The sequence below is a fragment of the Colletotrichum abscissum genome, assembly GCF_030869225.1.
Source record: "Colletotrichum abscissum strain IMI 504890 chromosome Unknown Scaffold_58.1, whole genome shotgun sequence".
Classification (NCBI taxonomy): Eukaryota; Fungi; Ascomycota; class Sordariomycetes; order Glomerellales; family Glomerellaceae; genus Colletotrichum; species Colletotrichum abscissum.
This window is the reverse complement of record NW_026850501.1, coordinates 1-25,971: the sequence shown is the minus strand read 5'-3', so window position 1 is coordinate 25,971 and position 25,971 is coordinate 1. Positions and strand designations below refer to the sequence as shown.

General features: G+C 56.2%; 10 protein-coding genes across 10 annotated transcripts; 7 read left to right on the top strand and 3 right to left on the bottom strand.

The window, feature by feature from the left end:
• Positions 1-1,625: 1,625 nt before the first annotated feature.
• CABS01_14779 (uncharacterized protein) lies at positions 1,626-2,201 on the bottom strand (the record flags this gene model as incomplete). The annotated part of the gene is made up of 1 exon (XM_060548117.1): positions 1,626-2,201. The coding sequence occupies one exon, from the start codon at positions 2,199-2,201 to the stop codon at positions 1,626-1,628; it is 576 nt and encodes a 191-aa protein (XP_060392881.1).
• An 806-nt stretch (positions 2,202-3,007) lies between these two features.
• On the bottom strand, positions 3,008-3,442 carry CABS01_14778 (uncharacterized protein; the record flags this gene model as incomplete). The annotated part of the gene is made up of 1 exon (XM_060548116.1): positions 3,008-3,442. One exon carries the CDS (start codon positions 3,440-3,442, stop codon positions 3,008-3,010), a length of 435 nt encoding a protein of 144 aa, XP_060392880.1.
• Positions 3,443-4,796: 1,354 nt separating this feature from the next.
• CABS01_14777 (eukaryotic integral membrane protein) lies at positions 4,797-5,956 on the top strand (the record flags this gene model as incomplete). Its single annotated transcript, XM_060548115.1, has 2 exons — positions 4,797-5,173; positions 5,233-5,956. The coding sequence occupies 2 exons, from the start codon at positions 4,797-4,799 to the stop codon at positions 5,954-5,956; spliced, it is 1,101 nt and encodes a 366-aa protein (XP_060392879.1).
• Positions 5,957-8,775: 2,819 nt separating this feature from the next.
• CABS01_14776 (uncharacterized protein) lies at positions 8,776-9,213 on the bottom strand (the record flags this gene model as incomplete). Its single annotated transcript, XM_060548114.1, has 1 exon — positions 8,776-9,213. The coding sequence occupies one exon, from the start codon at positions 9,211-9,213 to the stop codon at positions 8,776-8,778; it is 438 nt and encodes a 145-aa protein (XP_060392878.1).
• Positions 9,214-12,908: 3,695 nt separating this feature from the next.
• On the top strand, positions 12,909-13,436 carry CABS01_14775 (uncharacterized protein; the record flags this gene model as incomplete). The annotated part of the gene is made up of 1 exon (XM_060548113.1): positions 12,909-13,436. A coding segment is annotated over one exon (528 nt), but the record flags the coding sequence as incomplete, so codon positions are not given.
• Positions 13,437-16,532: 3,096 nt separating this feature from the next.
• CABS01_14774 (uncharacterized protein) lies at positions 16,533-17,312 on the top strand (the record flags this gene model as incomplete). The annotated part of the gene is made up of 1 exon (XM_060548112.1): positions 16,533-17,312. One exon carries the CDS (start codon positions 16,533-16,535, stop codon positions 17,310-17,312), a length of 780 nt encoding a protein of 259 aa, XP_060392876.1.
• A 150-nt stretch (positions 17,313-17,462) lies between these two features.
• On the top strand, positions 17,463-20,450 carry CABS01_14773 (tetratricopeptide; the record flags this gene model as incomplete). The annotated part of the gene is made up of 5 exons (XM_060548111.1): positions 17,463-17,619; positions 17,673-17,876; positions 17,936-18,345; positions 18,400-18,801; positions 18,873-20,450. The coding sequence occupies 5 exons, from the start codon at positions 17,463-17,465 to the stop codon at positions 20,448-20,450; spliced, it is 2,751 nt and encodes a 916-aa protein (XP_060392875.1).
• A 646-nt stretch (positions 20,451-21,096) lies between these two features.
• Positions 21,097-22,519, top strand: CABS01_14772 (ribosomal protein L3; the record flags this gene model as incomplete). Its single annotated transcript, XM_060548110.1, has 5 exons — positions 21,097-21,132; positions 21,185-21,240; positions 21,326-21,482; positions 21,536-22,209; positions 22,267-22,519. 5 exons carry the CDS (start codon positions 21,097-21,099, stop codon positions 22,517-22,519), a joined length of 1,176 nt encoding a protein of 391 aa, XP_060392874.1.
• Positions 22,520-22,916: 397 nt separating this feature from the next.
• CABS01_14771 (uncharacterized protein) lies at positions 22,917-23,815 on the top strand (the record flags this gene model as incomplete). The annotated part of the gene is made up of 2 exons (XM_060548109.1): positions 22,917-23,439; positions 23,559-23,815. 2 exons carry the CDS (start codon positions 22,917-22,919, stop codon positions 23,813-23,815), a joined length of 780 nt encoding a protein of 259 aa, XP_060392873.1.
• Positions 23,816-24,431: 616 nt separating this feature from the next.
• On the top strand, positions 24,432-25,949 carry CABS01_14770 (anthranilate synthase component I; the record flags this gene model as incomplete). Its single annotated transcript, XM_060548108.1, has 2 exons — positions 24,432-24,443; positions 24,534-25,949. Coding segments are annotated over 2 exons (1,428 nt in total), but the record flags the coding sequence as incomplete, so codon positions are not given.
• Between the last annotated feature and the right edge of the window lie 22 nt (positions 25,950-25,971).

The window sequence follows — 25,971 nt, the reverse complement described above, 5'->3', positions numbered from 1 at the left end:
ATACTGGCTACTACTACCCAAACGTACCATACACCACGGTAGAGTACGGATACCTACACTACCAAATCCATACCATAACTCACTAGCTGATGCACTCACCCCATAAACTTACCTGCCTACCGCCGTCCCGTCGATCACCAGCAGCTTTCTTTTCTCTGCTCAAGGTGCCGTACGGTTGCCCTCGACACTACCGCGACCACCAACGACCCGATGTATGCCTCCGTCCCCATCGGTGCAGCGGCACGACGATGCAGTTGCAGGCGGCGCACGCACACACACACACATTTGCACACACATACGCACACACACCTGTCGCAGTCGGATCAGGAGCAGCAGGGAACTCGCCAGATGGGGGTGGTAGGGGAGAAGGAAAGGAAGAAGGGAAAGGGACCAGCCTGAGGCCCCGGACCCTGGTCGAGGCTTTGCAAGTCCCAGGCAATGGAAAGACTGATGAACGCAAATGCCAGCATCAACCAAGACACACGAAATCTTTGGAGACTTTTCACACGTCTGGGCTTGCCATCAACTGGGACGGGAAGCTGGAGGAACAAGCATACATACCTTACTGCGTCCCTACCCACGAAAGGTACGTACCGTACTTGTCGGGCGGGTGTGGAGCCGGCTCCAAGGCCCCAAAGTGCATGATCCAAGGTACTTAACCTTCAGCGTACCTCTTGGACCGTTCCTCGAAATCACTAGCCAGTCAGCGATCCCATTGAGAAATCTGGGCCAGCCGCTAGGTACGACGACCACGACAATGACGAGACGGCAGCCAGTCTCTTTGACTTACCCCGTTGTTCACTAGGTATGTGTTCCCATGTTTCGGAGCGCGGTTCTCTCGACTAGAATTGAAGAACGAAAAACTTGCTGCAGTGCCGGGCAGAAGGAAACGACGACTCGAAAGGTACCTTCTTCCACCACTGAGATCAGGGGAGGTCCCAGAGAGAATTGTGTCTGGGGAGGGGGAGGCAGAAGGGGCGGGCAGCCTTCGAGAAAACGATAATTCTCTGCTAATCCCGTGGTCCCCCGTCCATCAATTTGTTGTTGTGGTCCATCGAACTTGGGGTTTGGTGTTTGGGGCTGCTACTCAAGACAGGGTTCCCGGGAGAGCCACATTTCGGGGCACTTTGAAGGTGGTCCTGACACCCCCAAGTCACAATGCCGCCCCTTGCGCTTTGTCCCAAGTACCGTCTCATACTCGCGCATACGTAAAAGTACATTTTACCTCTCTATCTTATTTTTTTTGCCCTATTTCCCTGCCTCGTGCCTTGCCTTCCAGGCCTGGGGGCCCAGCCGGCTGTGCGTGCTTTTTTTCTCTCGATCTCGAGAGGTACAACTACGGAGTACGGAGTAACGGGAGTACATACATAATGCGTCGCTCGCTTCTCGCTAGGCTTCTCCATGCTGTTGTGCAATGTGAGCACCGGGGATGGATCCTCCTACCTGGCACACTCCCATCCAAAATAGCACCGGCACGACTGGGTATCAAAAGTGCGCGATTGCGCTCAATCTCTTGCTCAGTGTGTGTCGATCTCTAGTCATCTAGCTGACTACGGGGCAAGCGAATTCTCTCCAAGGTGCACACGGATCGATGCCTAGGTACCGGCGTTCATATCGACGAGCGTTCATCGTGGCCGCACCAGAAGAAAAGAAGAAGAAGAAAAAAACCTCGATGGTTTCAGGGGTCCAGAACAAGCAAGGCACAGTGGATGCCGGGCTCTTCCTGACTGACAGACGTAGGGATACGGGCAGCTTGACCGTGACGGACAGAGGGCTGGAGACGTTGAACTTTCAAGGTGCTCCGTACTCCGTACCGACCATGACACAGGTACGGAGTACCTCGTACGTATCCGTACGCAGGATGAATCTGTAGAGTCGAAAGATATATTGAAAAGTACATACAGACACGGGAGAGCGATGCACGGATTGGCTAGAGCTTTTGTACATGTCGAGCCCACCATCAAGTCCCACCTTACGTAAGGCGGCTCCCCAGTTTCTTGGATGCAATGGGAAAACCCGAAAACCTCCAATGTCTTCAACCCAGCTGATCTGCTCGTGCAAACTCCATGACTCTGCCGTCCGTCATATCTGCCCATTGCGGGCGCCGCCGCACGTTCGCTTCTAGCGCATCTGCGCCAATCGAATGCAGTTTTTGTATCACCACTGCCAGTGACCAGTGACCTGCCTCCGTGCTCCGGCATCTCCCATCCCTCCTCCCCTTTCGAGTGCCTTGATCCCGCTACGGATACCCATCTCCACCTCACCGGTCGGAGATCAGAAGAGACACGCAGGCGGGAGGCCCAGAAACATTCCCAGTCTTGTGAACCTGGTGGCTGTTTCTGGCCCCCAGCATTGTTCCACGACCCAAGGTGCACAACTAAAGCAGGGCCAGACACGCGCGGAAGCACGCCGCAGAAACAGACTTGCCAGGCGTGCCAGGCTAAGGAGGGAAGATGAGACGAGCAACGGGACCAGTTTCCAGCAGCGCCAGACTATGCTTGTCTGGTGCACTGGGACCACTGGTGCTTGTGTGTGTTCTGACGTCTCCGCCCAACCGTCGTCTGTCTTGATTGCGGCACGGCTTAGCTTGTATGCACAAATCGATACGTACATGGCTTTCTTTCTCTCTTTTTGCCCCATACGGCCACCGCCCTGGAGGCTAATGCCGAGAGAGGGCCGCGCCTCTTGGGGCTGCAGCCCGCGCAGATTGGCAGCGGTTTGTCGTCTGTTTCCAATTCTTACCCGTCATGTACGTACCGCCAAACCTTGAATGAGCAAGGCAAGGTACGGTGCCGAGTGGGGGATACTAATCATTACACCAGCTGGGGGGAACGCTCGTGGTCGGAGTCGGACGAGACAGCCGGAACAAACCTCTCTTGTCTTGAGGATTGTGGCCGCGCTTTGTTGTGTCAACGACGTATGTTTGACGACGAAATGCCACTGTCGTCGTCGATTCAAGCGTTCGTTGCCTTTCTCGGTACTCCTCGCATCCTGCGTTCTCTCCCCTCTACCAAGCTCTCGTCTGTCTGCCCGGAAAGGTCATCTCTTGTGTGTACGTGGCATTGCCCATCAAGGGGCCTTCCTGGCGGGAACCGCTGGTTGCGAGGCGCCATGGGTGGGTGTGGACAAGGATGTGATGGCTGCATGGCCTTCGATCTTTAATAGCTCCGGGGACTTCTTCAGGCCCCCCTGCCACCGCCTGTCTGTGAGCACTCACTGCTGGCCAGTCACACCGGCACATCAGGCCAAGCCGAATGGGACCTCGTTTTGTGGACAAACCCCGTCCCGTCAACGTTGGCCGACGTTTTGTTGTTCGGAAACACCCCTGGGAATGGCAGCACGCTCTCACAGAGATCACCCTAGCACCCTGGCACAGACTCAAACGATGCCCATTCGTAGTGTATCCGTATTGGCGCTTGTGCTGTTTATTACCCGTTGCCATTTGCTGGGTGTTCAGATTTCCTGCTTCAATGGCGACATGTGTCGCAGCGCAATACCGCCGCAGCGTCTGGGGTAACAGGTATTGAGATGACGAGGGAAGGGGTTTGTCGGGCTTGAGCCGCTAACTGCGGACTGGGTGTCGGGAAAGCTGGCATTCGTTGCAACGATGGCAAGCGATCGTCTCGTTGCGAGTTGGGTGGCGACCAGTACTTCAGATTGACAGTTGTATCCTTCTCTAACATTCAGTAATGCCACTGCGAACGCAACGGCGTCTCTCCCCTAGCGGACGAAGTCGGCCTAGTCAAGTAAACGAGCGATCTGGCACCTTTTCTTGGTGGTCCTAGGGCAGCCCGTCCGAGGTTTGCGGTACCGTCCGAAGGCGTCCAGGGGCCTCTTCTCGAGTCAGTCTTGGCCGCCTGGGCACTGTGGCGCTCTCAGCAACGTGAGCCACAGCTTGCGCTGGGAAAAGGCATTCTCATCCGTCACAGCATTCCCCCAAGGGAATCGTTGAAATGGCCTTTGGTCATGGCTGTACCGAAGACAATAAACAACAACAAGGCTTTTTCCTGCCGAGAGGCCGGACGGGACAGTGGCACCTGTTAGAGTAGGCGGACGACGGCTTCTGACTGGCACGGCCGGGCTGAGCTGGCGTTCAACCGAACCAAGTGCCCTTGGAAGCCCTGCAGGGATGGAACCACGAGATCTCCCCGTTTCGACCGCATCGAGGACTCGACGTATCCACCAGTGGAACACTCCCACGCCCCCCTCTCAGCCCGTTCATCGCCTTGCAGATGAAAAAACTCGGGGGCTTGTTTGTGCTGCTGCTTGTGCGCCGCACCTTGCCTCTTATGTGTTGTACTCCATCTGTTGATCCGCCGCAAGTCGAAATCTATCGCAGGATTCCTACTGCTGTAGGACAATCCCAGACGATGATATTGGCAGTCAGAGACACATCGTTGAGAGAACTTGAGGCACGAGAGGGAGTCTCGAGGGAACGTGGTTCTCAGGTACGTACCGCAACCGGGGAGAGAAGCTGCCCGTGTCAATTTTGCTGGGAACCCGCCAAAATGGACCACGGGATCCAATCAGTCCCGTCTGCAAGGACCGTGCGCCAAGCTTCCAGCTCTTCCCCCTGTCGGGACTAGCTCACCTCTAATGTCGGTATGACTATTAATCCGTTCAAGGGACCCACTGAAACGACCCCGGGACGCCTTACCAGTCACGTCCAAGTGTCCCCTTGTGTGAGGCTCCAGGAACCAGATATCTGAAGGGCAAAAAAAGCGAGCTTGCCCAACTCACGATCCCAACCTAGATGAGCTGTTGACGACCTCCTCCTCGAACGGAAGCTGTCCAAGATGCCGCCCCGAATCAACATCCCGCCGGTCACCCGGGTCCTGCTGGCTGTCCTCGTCGTGCAGTCGTTTCTGAGCGCGGCGATCCGCTATCGTCAATGGAGCGCGACATCCGAGATCGTGATACCGTACCTGACGCTCATCCCTCAGCTCTCCCTTATTTATCCGTGGACGTTTTTGACCTCAACGTTGGTCGAGAACAACATCTTCACTCTCGGAATTGCCGGCGTCACCATTTACCAAGGCGGTAGATACCTCGAGAGAGCTTGGTCTTCAGCGGAGCTGGCCAAGTTTGTCGCCGTCACGGCGCTGATTCCCAATGTCCTGACCTTTGCGCTCATGATCATCTTCTTCACCCTGACAAGGAACGAGCGTTGGACGTAAGTGAATCTTCGCCTTATGTGTCTGCGGCTAGCAATCCTAACGAAGCTCTTGACAGACTGACCGTTATTGGCGGCACGATCCCGATGCAGATCTCTTTCCTCGTCGCATTTAGCCAGCTCGTCCCGGCGCACACCGTTACTCTGTTCCGCGGCATCCTCTCCCTTCGAGTTCCGCGATTCCCTCTATTATATCTCGGCATCTTCTTTATTCTGTCTCTGACGCCGCTTTTGACGGCGGCCTCTTTCTCCCTTGCTCTGAGCGGCCTGCTAACGAGCTGGACATACCTCCGCTTCTACAAGACCGTCTTCCCCGACCTCGACTCTTCTCAGCCGACTTCCCTCCGCGGAGACGCCAGCGAGACGTTTGCATTTGCCGAGTTCTTCCCGGCGCCGGTGAAGCCCTTCGTTGCCACCCTTTCAAACCAGATCTTTGAGGTGCTGGTGGCGATGCGGATATGCAGCCCCTTCTCCCCGGACAACGTCCCGTCCGGACGAGGCAACAACTTCATACAGAGAGGCGCACCTGGTGGTGCGAGAGCCGAGGCGGAGCGGAGACGAGCGCTGGCACTGAAGACGTTGGATCAGAGGCTCCACGCCGCCACCGCGGGCACACCGGCACGATCTTCGTCACAACCTCCGGCGCAGCAGCCCACGGGTCCGACGGTACAGACGCAGCCGCAGCCCAACACGCAGACGGCTATGACTACGCAGCCTACTGCGATGCTGGGGGAGACCAACTACCACCCCGAGCAGGAGTCGAGCGATAAATCCGCATCGTGAGAGGGAGAGAAGGGGGAGAGGCACACACACTTCGCTTCGACTAGAAAATCGGTTTACTTTCCTTTCTTTCCGGCCAGGTCATGAGCTGATTTTGGACGATTGGACTAAACGGCGACGGCGCCGGTTCATGGCTGCGGCCAACTGTGTACTCTTATGTGTTGATCCTGGGGGAAACTTTTTTCTAATTCGGGTATTTTTTTCCTTTTGTTTGGCATCGGCGTCTAAAGACGGATACCTTGAGTGCGCGCGTGTGCGTGTGTAAAGCGGTATGAGCGGCGATCCAGGATTATGACAGCGACGGTCTGGGCCTATGTAGTGGTCTAGAGCTTCTAACCTACTACACCCCAATGGGCGTAAATTCGAAATGATGTATGTCGTAGACTTACAAAGCCTTCTCTTTTCGTTGCTGTCATCAGAGTGCTTAAATTCGGATGCATGTCCGCGCGCACTGCACGAAGATGATTTTCCCACGTGCTGCGTCATGATGGCCCACGACGTGCTCCACCAGCAGATACCACCCGAAACAAGATCTCCAATGGTGGGAAGGGGCGTCATCCACTAGGATCCGATTCTTCGGCGCCGAAGGACCGAAGAGAGGGCGTTTAGAGCAAGGTAAGGTATGGAGTGAAAGGACGGGGACCTCGTGTGAGATGGGTAGGTGTTTACCCTCGGACCTGAAAGTAGCTGGAGTCATGGTGGCCGTACCCGTTCCGTATGCACCCTCGGACAGTGTTCGTTTGCGTACCTTGTATTAGTCCCAACTCCGGGGTGCTTTTCTCTTTTGGAATGTTTCCTAGACGAGACTCCTTGGTTGCCTTCATCTTTTGAAATCCCATTCGTTCTCTTGGTCCTCAGACCGGTATTCGGTAGTGGTTTCTCTCACCGAGCGTTCACTCAAGTCCCCCTTCCCTTTCTTTTTTTGGCGTCCTTGCGACTGACACGCGCGATCACCGGTCCGTGAGCGTATGGGGGCCATTCGTGCCGGGGCGCGGACGGAACCCGCCATCCACCACCCACGGGCCCACCCCATGCCAAGGTACTAAGAAGCGGCCGTTACTCCGTACAAACCAAGGTAAAGCATCCGTACCTGTGGTAGTTTACAAGGTGTTCAAGGAAAAGCGATACAGCAAAGGGGAAACTTTGTGCGCGTGAATATTGTGCGAGGCTTATATAAGACTACGGAACATTCTGAACCACGTTCCGGTTCCTGCTTGCTTGACATGTTGGCGGCCAGGACGCTTAGGAGTGAGGAGGAGGTTGTGTGTGTCCCTTGGTTCTGAGGTCTGATGATCTCGGGCTGTCCGATCTTTTTCCTCCTCGCATGTCGCCGTGATGTATACCCACACACGTGTAGAGGGTGATCAGCATGTTGTCGAGAGCTTCAGCATCGATGATGAATGACCATAAACAATATATTGCTTTCCATGGTGACATCTCCGCCAAACTAGCACCAAAGCTACCACTCGGGGAGTCGTACACCTTGAGACAAAAAGCTCGATCTAGCTCAAGAAAACATACAAACTACTTTTCGGATAATCGGTCTTGTCAAGAAAATAAATATTTTGCCTTTATACCACCGCGCCCTGAAACCTTTCCGTCTCTCCTCATCTCGAGTCGTCAGCGGGCATTTGTGGGGGGGGGGGGGGGGGGGGGGGGGGGGGGGGGTGGGGGGGGGGGGGGGGGGTGTTCGGGGGGGGGGTGGTACCGCGAAAAGGAGAGTTTCTGCGGTGGTGGTCGCGGGTGTGGGCGGCTTGGGTGGTGGGGGGGGGGGGGTGGTGGGGGGGGGGGGGGGGGGGGGGGGGATCAGGTGAGGTGGTTGTTTGGGGGCGGGAAGAGGTCTCTGCGGGCGTGCGATACCCGAACATGAGATATTATTACGGGCGCGACAGGCGAGCTGTCTTTTTCTTTGACATTCAAAACCTTGACTTATCTCCTTCGAGATACATCACTTGCTGTTGATCAAGAGAGACCATCTTTCCATCTTTCTTCGGTGGAGTTTTCTTCAAATGCCTCGCGGAATATAGGTAGGCCGACAACGACTCCACACATCCCGTGGTGAGTCGAGCCGGCGCTTGTGCTTTGAGCCTCCCTCCACGGGGGCATACCATGGGCTGTGGTATAATGTGGAGATCAAGCAACGCAAAGGCAAAAGGCCCAGAGCCCCCTTGCTCAAAAGCGCGCTGTCGAATGCCTACCTATACAGCACGTAGTGGAATGAAGGAAACCCCCGAGGAAAGAACGCGGTCTTGGATTTCCCGTGAGGAACTGTCTGGGTTTTCTTTAATGAAACCACATTCCGCCACTATCTCTTCCGTCCAACACCGCGCGTTCCTGCGGACTTTCTATAGTACCAGTAGTGATTTAGAGTTGCGGGACACAAGAACCGAGGAATGTGAGAACCGTCGATCTCCGGTACCTACCTGCACACCATGCACGTCAAATGATAGGTGGCGAGCTGTTCTGTATCCCTACGGAAAACCATACATAGATCAAAATAGATACACGTATCCCTCCCAAGGACGCCATTGATACTCATGCAACCACAAGGGACTTAACAAGTCCGTCGGGGGGGGGGGGGGGGAATAGCATTAGCGGAGCCTTATACCTTTCGTGTTGGATTGTTCTTGGGCGTTCTAGTCGTTTGAAAGTGTTTGGATCGAACACGCGCACGGATTTCCCGGTCCGAGGTCAAAACGAGACGAGTCCGAGATGGGAAGAAAAAGTGAGCGGAAGTACTCCGTATAGAGGAGAAGAGAATGAAGAGAGAGAAGAAAAAACGCATCATCGATAAGATCTCCGAGTAAGTAAGATAGCGAGTGTCATGTTTCAGAAATGAGGGAGAAGGAGAGGAGGCCTAAACCAAGCAAGGCAAATCCATCGTCCCTTTTTCTGAACTTCAACCCAATAAATCCCAACCGTTCTCGCACTTTTCTCAGGACGTGTCTCATCTTGTCTTTTTCGAAGCTTCTATCTACAGTTGATGGATGGGGCGTCTGACTTTGCGAGCTTGTCGTTTGGGCACCTAACCGTAGCAAGAGGGCAGCGTGGCGAGCGAGCCTGAAAAAGTCTGCTCGTCCTCGTAGTGTGGCATGGTAACGCATCGTATACCAGACGGTTAATGCATCGGGGATTGAGAACTTAAGATTGACGGGGACCTTCTGTCGGGCGTGACGGACATGGATGGATGTCGAGCCGCAACGTCCGGTGAGCAGCGAGAACAGAGACCAGGAGCAAAAGGTTGAGAGACCTCTAGACATGACACATGAACCTCGAGGCAGGTCGCCTGTGCATGACACAACCGCGGGAGAGACGGGGAATCGGGGTCCTGGTCAAGGAATCCTTGATCGTCCGGTCTCTTCCTTGCTCCCTTCTTTTATGGTTCCTGCAATCCCAACGTCTTACGTCTCTTCTCTGTAATGGAAAGCGAACCGATGTGTGCGTGCGTTTGATCAATGCATGGCAAAGGTGGATGGTATGCACAGAGGCTTCATCACCACCATCAGCAGCACCCAAAGGCTCTATCTTACGTAGGCCTAGGGGTTGGTTCTCCGCGAGTCACTACCGCTTTCTTGGCGGTGACTGGACGGAATAAACGAGCCCGAAGATTGCCATCTGCGAGAACGACGATGGAGCAAATTCGTCTTGGCAGGGCCAGCTCAGGCATCTGGTTCGAGAATCTGATGCAATGTCAAAATGCCCAACAGCGCTGCCCAATGACTTCCATAACATTTCGGTGTACAACACTTCTATGATGGACTCGGTGATGTTGGGAAAAAGGAATTCGGACACGTCAAAACCGCCTAGACACTGGGCGCCTGTAATCCCGGGGCAATAGTCTGGAACGGCTAGTAGTTGACGACAACGGCATGCGCCGATCTAAGGGTACGTATTTTAGCGCATGCCTTAGGCGAGGGTGGGGAAGGCTTGCCGTGGTGCTTGCTTTGTTTGCCTCGAGGGGTTGAAGGCCAAGGGGCAGCAAAGAAGGAAAATTAGAAAAAAGGTTTCTGCCGATGTAGCGTTAGCTGACCGGACCAATCACGGCGAAAAACGTGACGATGCTGGGGTTTCCCTCACGCATTTGGGGCGCCGAGGGGGGGATGACGAGGAGAGGATTTGAGGTCTCCACTTTTAGCGAGTCTTATTCAGCAGGTGCTTTTTGGCATTTGTGGTGTCTGGAGTTCTGGGCCGATGATTCGGCGATAGGCTGGTGGGTTCGAGGCTGGTAGACTCAGTGTGGAGGTGAGCTGAGCCGCAGCCGCCCGAGTGATCCAGAGCGACGACGAGTTCAACCCGAGTTTATTCGTGGAATGAGGCCGCAAAAGTAAGTCTAGTATCCGTACTAGTTAGAGACGTCGACATGTCCTGTCCCCGACAAGGGCAAATCGAATAAACGCGCCGTTCGACCACAAATAGCTTGGCTCGGCCTACGGCTTGGCTTCTGAGGCCTGGTGGAAACTCTTCACCACTGGAGGCTAGGACTTGGCATTGGCTGAGTCGGCTTCCCCGTGGCGCGTGCAGACCTGGATGCCTGTGGCTCGTGTGGTGGGTTTGCAACCTTGCTTTGGAGGTGTGGCATCCCGTTCGGAGAAGTCTGTCTGGGCCGCCGGCTGGCTTGGGCTGGGCTGCATCATTTGTCTCAGCTTTTAATTGATTCCCATGTTCCACAACCCTCGCAGGAATGTGTGCCCGCGTAGCCGTGGGTGGCACCCCCCGCTGAAAGTCATCGGCAAGTAAAAGTAGGTATGAGCAGAGGCACTCAATTGAGCCTCCCGCAGTGCTGCTGCTGCTGCTGAGGCGGTGTCGAGTGCATTTGCCAAATTGCCCTGCATTGGCGATGACTCTCGCATCTCTTTGGACCTGTGGACCATGACTATGTTGCCAATGCACGAACATCGTGGCATCGTGATATCGTGGTATTGGTGTCGTGTCGTGGATTGATGCTGTAGTAGGACGCGGGATGCGGGTGTTTGAGATGCCCGCGCTTTGCGCCCAGCGATTCGATCTGCGGTCACCCTAGCCACACCATATTCCATACAGAAAAGCTGCTAGGATGGTAACAAGACGAGTCAACAATAAGAGTCTTGAACAGGGCGATGGAGACGAGGTCTGGCCATCGCGTCAGACACGTATCTGTGTACATATTTTCGCAGTGTGTCGTGACCGGGAAGACCAAACCAGTCTGACCATAGCGAGAGATGGGACGGTTTGCGGGGCCCTGACTGTCGGGGATAGGCTCGTCATTTTGGAGACAAGCTCACGTGAAGTGGTTGCCGACAAGACCGAGTCCCAGACTTAGTGCAGACCCAGACCCAGTCTCCGCCGTTTACCTTCACCGCATGATGGGTCCTGAGAAGCGTTGCGACTTACGTACAGGATGGGGGGAGCCTCAGGGAGGAGGACCATCGTCGTCGGAGTGCGGCACCAGCCAAGCCATTCCTTGAACGTTGTATGTTTGGGCCGTGTGCCGCGCCGGTTGTATTTGGACTGCGTGACTGCGTGACTGCGTCTAGAAGGGAAAATAGAAAGGAGACAAGGCCCTGGGCTGGGGGTTCCCGCGCGACGCAGCGCGTAACCTTAGAAGTTAGGGCAAAGGTTGAATATGCAAGCTCGTCAGCGCCAGCAGCCAGGGCAGGGTAGGCTGGAGAATTTGCTCGATTTTATTATCCGCTTGGGTCGAGAGATAACGAGTCTTTAGGTGGACCGCGGGAGGTAGAAGAGATGCCAGCCAAGCCCAAGAGTGAGCCAATCCGTCGAGGAGATCAGCATGGCAGCGAAGCAAGCAATATCAGCTCTTCGTGCTTAATATGAGCTTGTGCCTTCTAGACCCGTGTTCCCGTAACCGAATGCTGTCAGCCTCCCAGGAGGGATCCGAAGTTCTCGCCAGAATTGATCGCTATATGCCGTGGCTCTGGAGGTCATGATGGCCAATGGGCTGTAGCATCTTCGGACTGATCGATCACGATGGTGCCAAGTTATGTACGGATACGGATAGGCATAGGCTTCCATGCGGCTGCTTGGGATATGCGATGTTAGCAGTGGCAGTACGGAGTAAAAGGAGAGGGAACCTAACTTGCTGGCTGAAGTGCGTAAGAAGATACGTACCACTCAACCGTTTCTTGTGCGTGCTTGTTCATTTCCAGCCCAGCGAGAGAGGGAAAAAAGGGGGGCCGAAGGGTTCGAGACGGGCGGACGGTATCCATACGGATCCAGAGGGACGAGCACAGAGCAGAGACCATCTACGGGAGTACATTCGTACATAGTAAGGGAAAAGCAGAAAATACCCGGGCTACCGGGGGGTGTGAGGCTTGTACGAATTGGGAAGAGTGAGAGAAGAATGGAGGACAGAAGAAACATGGATGGGCCCAGCGGCCGTGTGCCGTGCCACTCGACCCCGAAAAAGGCTCTGCGGCCCACAGACTTTGCCAGTACGTACCTGTAGCACACCGTGGCTAACGCCAAGGAGTCAGATCAGTCTCCCCGGCGGTACGTCAGGTTCGACAGGTTGGGCGGGAGGCACCAGATATGCACGTAGCCTCAATACGTACTGTATCTCCTGCCGCCGCAGAGCACCTACCTCACGACTCTTGCTCGCTGTTTCTCCATCTGTGGCCTTCGCCTGTGTAAGGTGAGGTACCTTCCAGTGAACCAATCTATCGAGGCAGATAGATTGCGATGAACAAAACACCTCGAGACCTGTGCACACTCTCTCTCTCCCCGACTTTTATCTTGCCACGACTCAGTATATGCGTGACTTCTTAACCACAAGCACCAATATAATTGCACGGGACGGACTATGGCAGCCCGCCCCCCGGCACCTTATCCAGAGCTTATCCATCCTCATAATCACGCATTTCCATCGTACCTTACGGAGTGCCTTACTATATCCTTCCCAGCCTTATTAGCCGCAAGGTTCCTAAACCTCGCGAACTAGGTCTTCGTAGAGAGCACCTACCTTTTTCTCTCGCCCACCTCAGCACCAGACCACCGCCCTTCTCCCAATTCAATTCTCACGTCGCCTAGGTACCTCTCCCACCGTGATACCGTCACCATCTCTTCCACACCACACACTCCCGCACGCGCGCACATACACACATACAGACACACACACACACACACACACACATCCGACGCACACACGCACACGCACATCGGCACAGCGTGTACGCCCACACATTACAGTGTCTATCTTCCCCATCCCTTGCGCTTGACGCCGCTGTCAGTCGGGTACCCTCGCACTGCTCCAAACGGCCTGCATATGCGAGAGATGGCTGCATCCTTCCTCCGCCTACCTTGCACGTACATATTGCGGTACAGCCTGGCTACGCACACAATCTCTCTCTCTCTCTCTCTGCCTGGTCCAAGCCAAGGGTTGGGGGAACGGCAGGCAACCCCATCCACACCCCCCTGTTACGGGCATAGAGACAGACGCAGACGCCCCCCTTCACTTGGTTGCTGTCGCAATTCGACTCTCACACCTTGACCCCTGACGGAACCCCCCTCCTCTCCTCTCCTCTCCGAGGACACCTCAGGTAAGCCTCCGGCCTTCCCTCCCCACTCTGCCTAATCTAGCCATGATCCCCCTCCAGCCTGGCGACGATGGCGGCGGCGGCGACCGGATCCCATCGAGCTATTTGCAGGTCCCAAGCAGAGCCCACAGGTGCACCCGCGTCATGTGCGTATCCTGTATCTGCGGCTTGGTCCACACGCGCACGAGAGCACTACTTGTACACTACTGCGTACACAATAGCGCACGACTACCTACGGATACGTCTACGAGTAGTCCGTCATTTCTGTCCGCTGGCTAACGTAGGAGTGGACCGCACTGGAGGAGAGAAAAACAGCGTGCGTGCACCACCTGCTCAAACCGGTCCAACTGAAGAAGTGAGGGGGCCCAGCCACTGCGGCGCCAACTGACGATAGCTTCGTATCGAGAAGCTTTTCCTGCTGGACTCAACCACCGATCCGCCATGATCTCTGCAGATTGCGGGTATGAGCTTATTCAACGATTGCGAAGTCTGGTGCGACACGAAAACAAAGACAACACACCAAATAGCTCGCCCACAGGTCCATTCGGTACGGTGGTTTCGAAGAAGCCGACGAACCACCATGCCCATCCCATCACGATCATCAGGCGCTGAAACCGAAGATCTCAACCGGGGGAGGGTGCCGAGGAATAAGGAATGCAAGTGTGGTGCCTGAAGTGTGACGGGAGAAGACAGCATGCCAGCCAGAACGCCAGCGACAGGAACACCAGCCCGCGCAAGAGAAGGGTGCAGTGGGAAACTCTCGGGAAAGGTAAGGTAATTTACAACTGACTAGCGAGCAGTTGCGGCACGGATGAAGTCACATCGGCGTCCTGAGTGGATGGATGCAGCGGTAGCAGCGATGACATGAACCAAACTCAAAGTTCGTCTTTTCTTGTGTTGGTTTTGGCTTCTGGCATTTCTTCGACGGTGCGATCCACTCCCCCGATCAGGATCTTGGAGCTTGGAGAGGAGGGAGGGGGTCGCCAGCCATGCACTCACCTGCCCTGGGCGCAGCCTAGCCCAGCCCAGCTCACTCAGCCAGCCAGCCCGGGCGGCCAGACACACCAGTGGCACCACAGAGCCGGACTCAGACTCGGAGTTTGATGGATGGGTGGATGGTACCTCCCGTCTTCTCAGGGGGCGCTTCCCCGGAGAAGGGCTGGGAAGGGCTACCTATCCGTACCCTTCGGTGAATAATAACCTCCCTGGGCCTGACCTGAGGTGAAGGATGAGGTGACCTCCTGGAACTCCAGACACGTGGGACGTGCCGTAATGCAGTTTAGCGGCGGCGGCCTTCAACCGCAGCGTTTCTCCCTTTTCTGCTGGGGGGGATTATTCCATTATCTTTATTATTTCGGTGCGTCGCTCTCTTTCTTTTATTGTTTTGTTTCTGATAATTTGCTCCCTTCTCTGACAGTCGTTTCGGTTGATCTTCAGCGTACCCGTCGAAATCAGTCTTTGCCAACCTTTATTACGCAGTATGGTCAGAAGCTTGTTGGTCACGATTCATAATGGTCCGAACGGGACGACTGGAGAGCTGTCTGATTGATTACCTACCCATGACTATGTGCCATGTCGCGCGCTGGCAGCTGGCTTGAACATTTGCCTCAGGCAAACCCGTCAAGACCCATACCCTCGGTGTTCTTCCGCCACAGTGACTGGGAGAGATCAGAGAGGATGGCGCCGCGATGCGATGCGACATGGCTGTCTCTTGTTTCAAACTGGCTGCGAATGGCATGTCCAACTGGACGGTCGCTGACATTCCTTGTCCGTAGATCCTCGTTTGGACATGCCAGAGGGGGCAGCTACAATAAGGTAGGTAGTTGACTCTAAAGATGAGCGCCAAACGGAGGATACCCGCGCACTTGTTCCGTCCGCTTCCTCTGTTTTTGAGATGCCCCAATCGCACCGTGTCTCTTTTCTGGCACGCAATGCAGAAACGTGATAGTGTAACAGAGCATCAACCCTCGCGAAGCGTGGTCCAAGGCTGCATCACGTTACGCAGCAGTATGCGACACTCACATCTGAGTGCGTTTATATGATGGCAGACGGTCACAGTCGGTTTTGAGGCCTTCTTGTCAGGTTTGTTGGAAGCTTGCCTCAGATTTTGTCGGATTATCAATGAGCTTGCAACACCATTGGGGAGCAAGGTTTGGCGATGCCTTGGCATCATGTCTGGCCCTCTCGTTGATTTGACGCGTGAGTTGGGTGAGGGTCCCACTGAAAGCCGCCGCACCGCCAAGTTTGAGAGAGAGTCTAAACAACAGTCGACCACGCGATACCTTCTAGGGGCGGCTCATCGGTGTCCTGTTCAATTAACCTCGGAAATGCCAGGTAGCTTGGAGGTGGACTACTTTTGTTATGGCACATGGCACATGGCTCAGGCTCTGGGTTTTGGGGCCATCTCACGTCTTGGTGCATCTGATGACAAACGAAGCAAAGGGCGTCGAGCTGCCGACTCGTACTTTGCAGTAGCAATGAGAAGAAAGAAAAAAAAGGGGAGGGGGTCGGGTCTGTCTGCAAGATGTGTTTCGCTAGACTCGCAGAGGAATCATCCGCACCCACATCTTTACCACAGATTTCCGCAGTGAGGTCGACGTCTCCATACGCCAAGGTACGTTATCCACCTCTCTGCTCCCCATTTCGGAGCTGCAGGAGCCAAGCACCAAGCAAGCAAGCAATCAAGAGGCCGATGGATGGATGGGTGGATGGATGATGGATGCCTTCAGTGTAAGGTAGCCATGACCCATGGCAACTTGGGAAGTATCCGTACGAATAGAGGAGGGGAAGAGAGGGAGGGACGAGGGGCGACATTGCGTTCAGTGGGAGTGCCCGCCGCCCGCCTCCATGAAATCTGTATGTATGGTACGAAGTACTTTGTATTCGCACTCCGTACCTGGGCCTGGCAGACGGCGTGGACGTGGCCATGGTTATGGACGACGGGGGGGGGGGGGGGGGGGGGGGGGTGGGGGGGGGGGGTGGGGGGGGGGGTGGGGGGGGGGGGGGGGGGGGGGGGGGGGGGGGGGGGGGGGGGGGGGGGGGGGGAGAACATGGGCATGGATGGATGGATGGACGGATGGATGGGCTGGGCGGATGGGCGTGAGCGTGAGCGGCCACGGGTGGTGAAGCGTGAGAAAGATGGAAGAAGCGTGGGTGTGGCACCGTGGGTATCGGCTCCAGCTAAAGGGACGCTAGCCAAGTTGCTTTTTCAGATGAGATGGGCTGGCTTGTTCTCCATCCGTGCCCCGTCTTTCACCCCGGCAGCAGCATGCACCCTAATGAGACACCCATCCACACCCCTGGTCCCCATCGTCTCGTTTCGCTCGCTATGGATCAGCTCTGCCGCACCCCGTGCCGTCGCCAAAGTAAAAGAAAAGGAACGGAAGGGTAAAAGAGTACGTACTTTTCGAGGGTTAGGTGAGTTTGCGAGAGTGATGGAACCTATTCTCGCAGCCTCCCAACTTCCCTCTCACCTTCTTTTCCAATTCCCCAACTTCGCCCTGAGCTACAACGGGGGCGCTTCGATCCATCGCTGTCGGGTCTCGCATCCCTTCTTTACTCACAAAACATCATCATTGTCTTGTCTTGAGCGCTTTCTGCGCCCTTGCCCCATCACCCTCATCATCATCCTCTTCTTGTTTGGCTTTTCTGTAGCTTTTTGCCGTGTCGCCGCTCCAGACTTTCTCGCCCAGCCTCCCGTTGACCGGTTGCACGTCGAACCTCAATCCGTTCGATTCGTCGCAACAACTGAGCCCGCGCCCTTGGAAGCCGCGAGCTGTTCCTCAACCACCACAGACAAGACCAAAGACTGTATGGCCTCGCGCTTTTAGTCTAAAATCTTTCTCCAAGTAAAACTACCTTTTATAATTGCGACGTCGTTGCTGGTAGAATCTAGCGCCTCTTTGCGCGATCGTCAAGACAATCCATCGACGCATTCACAGGAGCACGCGCACACCTAGTACGCCTCGACTCCCAACACAATGGCGAACCATCACCCTTCGCCAACCATGGCCATGCAGGGGCAGCAGCACGGCGGCCCCCCTGGACCCCCTCCGCCGCCGGGCATGCAGCAAGGGCAGAACTATGCACCTTCGCGACAAATCCTCCTCATGAACGAAGCTGTCTGGATGCAGATTGGTAAGTGCATCGCCATCGTAGATACGCGCAGCTCCTTCTAACAATTGATGCAGGCAGTTTTGCTGAGCTTCTTGGTAACCTCGAGGAGGCAATGAAGGCCTACGATCGCGCCCTTCAAGCAAACCCGCAGTCGGTCGCGGCCATGAATGCCATCAGTTTGATCCTGCGAACGCGCGAAGAGTTTCACAAGGCAGTTGACTACCTGCAAGCAATACTCAAAATCGACAACACCAACGGCGAGGCATGGGGCAGCCTGGGTGCGTGACAAGTCCCCGCCCTATGCTCAACCAACGCGACTCGTGCTAACTGCTCACAGGTCACTGCTACCTTATGATGGACGACTTGCAGCAAGCCTACGCCGCATATCAGTCCGCCTTGGTCAACTTGAGGAGCCCCAGGGTTAGTAGCGCTGCCTCCGGCTCTCTGGGTTCTTCAAATACTAATACAGCACAGGAGCCCAAGCTATGGTATGGCATTGGTATCCTTTACGACAGATACGGCTCTCTTGAGCATGCCGAAGAGGCCTTTTCTCAGGTTATGCAAATGCAGCCCGACTTCGAAAAGGCCAACGAAATTTACTTCCGTCTCGGAATAATATACAAGCAACAGCAGAAGTACGGCCAGAGTCTAGAGTGCTTCAAGTACATCGTCAACTCCCCACCCCCTCCTCTCACCGAGGAGGACATCTGGTTCCAAATTGGCCACGTTCACGAGCAGCAGAAGGATGTAAGTATCTCCTCGTCGGCAATTGACAAATACCGCAACTAACGCCCGCATCAGTACGACAGTGCCAAGGCTGCGTACCAGAGAGTTCTGGAACGCGATCCTAGTCACGCAAAGGTTCTGCAACAGCTGGGCTGGCTTCATCATCAGCAGAGCAGCAGCTTCCAGAGCCAAGAGCGAGCTATCGAGTTCTTGGAGAAGTCCGTTGCCGCCGACCAAGGCGACGCGCAAAGCTGGTACCTTCTTGGTCGGTGCTACATGTCTCAACAAAAGTATCCCAAGGCATATGAAGCCTACCAACAGGCCGTCTACCGCGATGGAAGGAATCCGACTTTCTGGTGCTCTATCGGAGTACTGTACTACCAGATCAACCAATATCGCGATGCCCTCGACGCGTACTCTCGTGCCATCCGGCTCAACCCCTTCATTTCCGAGGTCTGGTATGACTTGGGCACATTGGTAAGTGCAAAACCTGTCAAGATCGAACAGGGAAAAAAGAAAAAAAAAGGCAACGTTACTAACCGACTTAGTACGAATCTTGCAACAACCAGATCAGCGATGCGCTTGACGCCTACCAGCGCGCTGCAGAGCTTGACCCTCAGAACCCCCACATCAAGGCTCGTCTGCAGTTGCTGAGAAACGGTGGCGCCAACGGAGGACAGCCTCCCAGCGCTCCCCAGCCTGCCGATGTCCATCCCCAGGCTTACCAGGTCGGCCCTCCGGCTCCCCAGTGGGGAAGCTCTGCTCCTCAGTCGCAGCAGCAAGGACAGCAGCCTCCTCCGCCTCCGGGACCCGGCGGTCCTGGAAGCAACGGCTGGGGTCGGCTTGCGGACATCAACCCTCCTCCTCAGCCACCCAACCCGTATGAGCAGCGTGGCGAGTTCCGTGGCCCAGCTCCCCCCATGCCGCGACAGCCTAGCCCGAGACAGGAGCAGCAACAGCAGCAGCAACAACAACAGCAGCAGCAGCAACAACACGGTGGTCGCCCGCCGTATCCCGAGCCGCTTCGTCGGATGGCTAGCCCGCCATCTCACTACGCAGGACCGCCGCAGCCGCCTCAGCAGCAACAGCAGCCTCAGGGTCCTCCCACGTCTGCGCCGCGCACCATCAACCCCAACTACACTCAGCCGTCTTCTGCTCAGATGCCTCCTATGAACGTCGGCCCCAATGGCCCTCCTAGCCAGCCGCCTCACTTCCGCGGCACCAACAGTCCCCGGCCTGGCGAGAGGCCCATGCATGACAACCGCATGCCCTCCCCCAAGTCGGCGTACCCCCAACACCAACCTCCTCCGCCACCGCCGTACAGCCATCACCCTGACGGCCCCACCCCCGGACCCATGGAGGCTAATGCCCCGCCTCCACCTCCTCCGGGCTCGATCACCGGAGACCCTGCATCGCAGCGCAATGAGCATGACCGTCCTCCTTCTGTGGGCCCCAAGCGCATGCGTGAGTGGGAGGAGGAGTCCTCTCACAAGCGACCGGCCAACGACGAGAACCGAGCCAGGCTTGACGACGTTCGCCCTCGCCGCCCATCGACTCCTCCGGGACCCCGGGACCAGTACCGCCGCAACTCGTCAGAGGCACGCCGTTTTGAGGATCAACGCCGTGCCGAAGACCAGCGGAGAGCGGATGATCAGAGAAGGGCAGAGGACATTCGGAGGGGCGAGGAGCAGCGCCATGCCAACGACGGGTACCATCCGTCAGAGGCCGCGCACCACCAACCCAACCACCCTATGCCCAACAACCATCTCCCGCCGATGCAGTCTGCTGCTGCGCCGATGCAGAACATCCTCCATGACGGACCGCAGAACGGACCCGGGCCTGCTTCCGGGCCCGCTCCCGGCGTCAAGGAGTACCCCGCTGAAGAGCGCCCGCCCCTTGAGCACACCCCTGCTCCCCGGCCTCCGCAGCCCAGCGAGCCCGAACGTGCAGCGAGAAAGATGGACGTTGATGAGGACTACGACGATAGCGGTGAGGATGAGAAAAAGGGCGCCGCCGCCACTACCAACGGGTCGGGCCCGGCTCCGGCGTCGGGAGAGACTAAGACGCCTACGAGCGCAAGCATCAACGGCCTCATGGGGCCAACTCCCAAGGTTGAGTCGACTTAATGGATCAACGGCTTTGACGTGGTTTGCTTTGTTTTATTTGTCTTGAGGGATCCTGTGTTCTCTTATCGTGTATACCATTTCCTTCCTGTTCCTCGTTCTATCTCCAGAATCCCCTTTCAACGGGATGCTGGTGTGTCTACCTGAGGCACTACGGTAGCTTATGAAGAGAAAAAGTAGTGGTGAATCTAGACTGCTTGAATGACTAAACAATTTTAAACCATATTTGGCTTCACCTGTCCAGACCAATCGACCCCTTACAGGGGCGAACGAACGTGTACTCTCAGAAAAGCTCTGCATCGTGCAAATGGCAGAGACTTCAAGTGTTTGGCGTGCTCCTTGGTGGGATGCAATCCAGTCCTCAGGTACGTACCTTCTCTCTACAGTAGGTACACCTCCACTGATGGAAGATTCAGGCTGATTGTGGACCTTGGAAAAGACGCTTGGACCAGGCGGGAGAGAAAAGTGCGGAAAGTGATTTTTTTTTTCGTCGCTATTGCGCTCACGTGATTAGGGTGATGCGTCCCGGCAGGAGGAAATCCGCCCACACGACATTTTTGCAGCCTCAGCTATCCCGACTTTGAGAAATTTCCCAATCGTCACTCCTCTCGATTGAACCCGACAACTAACCTCCAGGTCAATCATCAAGATGTCGCACCGCAAGTACGAGGCACCCAGACACGGCGTCAGTTGCACCTATTTCGACAATTACTATAACTTCGGCTAACGTTACTCAGTCTTTGGCCTACCTGCCGCGCAAGCGTGCTGCCCGTCACCGCGGAAAGGTCAAGTCGTAAGTTTTACCACTTTTCGCAATATTTTCTTCGAGACTTGGGCCAAGTGAAGACAGAGGCTGACAATTGCAATCTCTTGCACAGCTTCCCCAAGGATGATGCCAAGAAGCCCGTCCACCTGACGGCCACCATGGGCTACAAGGCCGGTATGACCACGATCGTTCGCGACCTCGACCGTCCCGGTGCCAAGGCCAACAAGAAGGAGGTCGTCGAGGCCGTCTCCATCATTGATACCCCACCTGTACTACCAACGCAGCCCGCTTGGCTCTGTGCCTATGGCTAACAACTCTATAGTTGATCGTTGTTGGTCTTGTGGGCTACATCGAGACCCCCCGCGGCCTGCGCTCGCTCACCACCGTCTGGGCCGAGCACTTGAGCGACGAGATCCGCCGCCGCTTCTACAAGAACTGGTACAAGTCCAAGAAGAAGGCCTTCACCAAGTACGCCAAGCAGCACTCCGAGAACTCTGGCGCCTCCATCACCCGCGAGATCGAGCGCATCAAGAAGTACTGCACCGTCGTCCGCGTCCTCGCCCACACCCAGCCCCGCAAGACCCCCATCAAGCAGAAGAAGGCCCACCTCATGGAGATCCAGATCAACGGTGGCTCCGTCGCCGACAAGGTCGACTTCGGCTACGGTCTGTTCGAGAAGCCCGTCGAGGTTGGCTCCATCTTCGAGCAGGACGAGATGATCGATGTCATCGCCGTCACCAAGGGTCACGGATTCGAGGGTGTCACCGCCCGTTGGGGTACCAAGAAGCTTCCCCGCAAGACTCACAAGGGTCTGCGTAAGGTCGCCTGTATCGGTGCCTGGCATCCTTCCCACGTCCAGTGGACTGTCGCCCGTGCCGGTCAGAACGGATACCACCACCGTACTTCCGTCAACCACAAGGTCTACCGCATTGGCAAGGCCGGTTCCGACAACAGCGCCTCCACTGAGATCGATGTCACCAAGAAGACCATCACTCCGTATGTTTCTGCTCTAACGTGTTGATTTCATAGCAATTTTACTGACAATTTTCACAGCCTCGGTGGCTTCGTCCGCTACGGTGAGATCAACAACGACTTCGTCATGGTCAAGGGCTCCATTCCCGGTACCAAGAAGCGTGTCATGACTCTCCGCAAGTCCATGTTCACCCACACCTCGAGAAAGGCCCTCGAGAAGATCGACCTCAAGTGGATCGATACCTCGTCCGAGTTCGGACACGGTGCCTTCCAGACGCCGGCGGAGAAGAAGCAGTACCAGGGTACCCTCAAGAAGGACCTTGCTGCTCAGTAAATTCCTTCTTCTCATCAAATTTCTTTGTATCATGGTCATGGCATCGGTGTAGAGGGTTCACGTTACTTTTCGGATGGTTTGGGACACCTTTGAGGTTAAAATGAGTGCCGAGAATTCAAAAGTCAAACCAATGATACCTAGATGACCAACCCACTTGTAATCCCTCGTGTGGCTTGTGAAATGTGATTGCAATTGTACTTGACTTGGAAGACAATTGATAAGTAGAAGCTGTAGCAACAGCTGCAGTGCGGAGTACGAAATTCGTTCAAAAATGTGGGCGCTTAGTATCGACAGCCAGCCAATACCGAGATGGTGGGGCGGCAAGGTCTGACCAGCGGGAGCGACGTGAGGCGTAGCTAGCCGGCCCCTCGTTGCGTCATTCTATCTGTACCCAACCATGGCGTGCAGCTTCCCGCGAACCAAGTTCGCGACCTTGACACCCCCCAGTACGCTATTCAGCTCGTCCGCAACCCATAAGAAGCGAATGAAGACCACTACCCCGCGAACGCTCTATCGAAATCTCTGCCAACGAACCCTCTCCTCATCGACGTTAATCTCCATCCCGCGCAACCCATTCGTACTACGACGGCTGAGTACTGCGCCAGGCAGCTGCAGCACGAGCAAGGTTCTCTCGCCTCGTCAGATAACCACCAGCACGTTCTCGACGTATACACACTTGAAAATGTCCGACGCAGACTACGCGGCGTTCCTGGACAAGGCGAACCAGGACCCCAACGAGGGACACGCCACCACGACCAGCAAGAGCAAGGAGTTCAAGGCGCAAGACAAGGGCGTCGAGGTACCCAAGGCCATTCAGGACGTGTTGAAGCAGGATAAAGTGTACATCTCGGACGCGGATGAGCCGTTTGTCGGCGTCGCGCTGCAGTGGGATGAGGCTGGCAAAGGTTTGCCGGACGAAGGTGAGTTGTGCCGTGCCTGCTGCCTCCTGCCTCCTGCCTCCTGCCCTTTTCACACCAGGGGAGAGGAAATATGCCTGCGATGTTTGCAAGACAAAGTGACTAATGTATGACATGTGTAGTCGAATTCGCGCAACTTATCGATCACCCCGACGCCGAGAACGCGGACGTGGAGCTCCTGGACCCTGTGGACTGGGACTCGAACGGCGATTACAAGGACGTCATTGAGGCGGTCCGCAAGGCGGGCAAGGGCAACGACGTTAGAGTTTACAAGGTGCCAAAGGGCGGTGTCCGGACGGAGTACTGGCTCGTCACGACGGATGGGAAGGGCAAGGAGGCGAAGCTCGTGGGCGTCAAGGCGCTGTCTGTCGAGAGCTGAAAACTTCTCTTCCGGCCAGGTACCATCAGAGGAAACGCGAGGAAATGTAAGGCGGGACGGGAAGAAATGGGGCAGCCGGTCAGCTTGGTCCTCTAATGGGTTGATGAATGGTGACTGATTTATATGTAGCAAAAACGCAGCTCATGTTTGTGCAGCAATAAGGTATCATCAATTATAGCTGAACTCTCGCCTGGAAAGGCGTGTCTTCTTTCTGACCGAACTCATTTATCATACCTTACCGGGGATACGTGAGCTGTCTTGACTCTCTTACTCATTCAGGTCATCGATCTAGACCAGATTGGCGGAGCAATGGGCTGGCGGTGGGGTCCCGTTGTGTCACTGATCCTTGACGCACACGCAGCGGAGGTGCCACTAATGGCAACGCCTTGTCTCTCACCTTATCGAAGCGCAACGGCAGCCAAATTCCGCGTTATCGGACCCTACCACCCTGCCTGGACTATGTGTGACCCCTCCACGCATCGGAGGCTAAATAATTCAATACAAGTCCAACCTTTTGGATGCGGGTGACTCAGATCAACAGACCAAACACACCAACTTGCTCTCCACGCAGCGACTCACCGACGTATTCCCAGCTTCGCCAACGGACCGGATCAGAATGTCGGGACCGGTAAGTCTTGCCAGTTCTTCAATTGACCTCCCGCCGGCCTGCTACAAAGAAGTCAAAAGACACACAAAAGCTAACAATACCGCCTCACAGCGCGCAGTCGTACCGTCCCTCGAGACGGTCAGGTCCATCCTCACCTCCCCGGCCACGACCAACGCCGCAAAGAAGCCCACGCTCGTCCCCGTCTACCGCCAAATCTCCTCCGACCTCATCACCCCGTCCGCCGCCTACCTCAAGGTCTCGGCCCACCACAAGGACTCGGACTTGTCCTTCCTCTTCGAGAGCGCCGCCACAGAACAAGTCGGCCGCTACAGTTTCGTCGGCGCCGGGCCCCGCAAGGTCCTCGCCACGGGTCCCGGCCATGGCCCTGAGTGCGACCCCCTGCCGGCCCTCGAGGCCGAGCTGGCACAGCACGTAGTCGCCCACGTTCCGGGCTTGCAGCTCCCGCCCATGGCCGGCGGCGCCGTCGGCTACGTGGGCTACGACTGCGTGCGCTACTTTGAGCCCAAGACGGCGCGGCCCATGAAGGACGTGCTGCAGATCCCCGAGTCCCTGTTCATGCTCTTTGATACCATTGTCGCGTTTGACCGCTTCTACGGCGTCCTCAAGGTCATCACCTACCTCCACGTCCCCGAGGACGCGGCCCAGCTCGAGGCCGAGTACCAAAAGGCGACGCAGACCATTGACGAGCTCGTCGCCGTCCTCAACAGCCCCGACATCCCCATCCCCGAACAGCAGCCCATCAAGCTCGGCCAGGAGTACACCTCCAACGTCGGCCAGCAGGGCTACGAGTCCCACGTCACGGAGCTCAAGAAGCACATCGTAAAGGGCGACATCATCCAGGCCGTCCCCTCGCAGCGCTTCGCCCGCCCGACCACCCTCCACCCCTTCAACATCTACCGCCACCTCCGGACGGTGAACCCCTCCCCCTACCTGTTCTACGTAAACTGCAAAGACTTCCAAATCGTCGGCGCCTCCCCCGAACTCCTCGTCAAGTCCGAGGCCGGGCGCGTCATCACCCACCCCATCGCCGGCACCGTGAAACGCGGCAAGACGCCCGAGGAAGACCAGCGCCTCGCCGACGAGCTGCGCAGCTCCCTCAAGGACCGCGCCGAGCACGTCATGCTCGTCGACCTGGCGCGCAACGACGTCAACCGCGTCGGCGACCCCTACACGGTGCGCGTGGACCACCTCATGGTCGTCGAAAAGTTCAGCCACGTCCAGCACCTCGTCTCGCAGGTCTCGGGCGTGCTGCGGGCCGGGCAGACGCGCTTCGACGCCTTTCGGAGCATCTTCCCCGCGGGCACGGTGTCGGGCGCCCCCAAGGTGCGCGCCATGGAGCTGATCGCCGAGCTCGAGAAGGAGAAGAGGGGGATTTATGCGGGCGCGGTTGGGTATTTCGGGTACGGGGGCGTTGATGAGAAGGGCGAGGAGGTGGAGGGTGCTATGGATACGTGCATTGCGTTGCGGACGATGCTCGTCAAGGATGGTGTGGCGTATTTGCAAGCTGGTGAGTTGCTTCCCCCCCCCC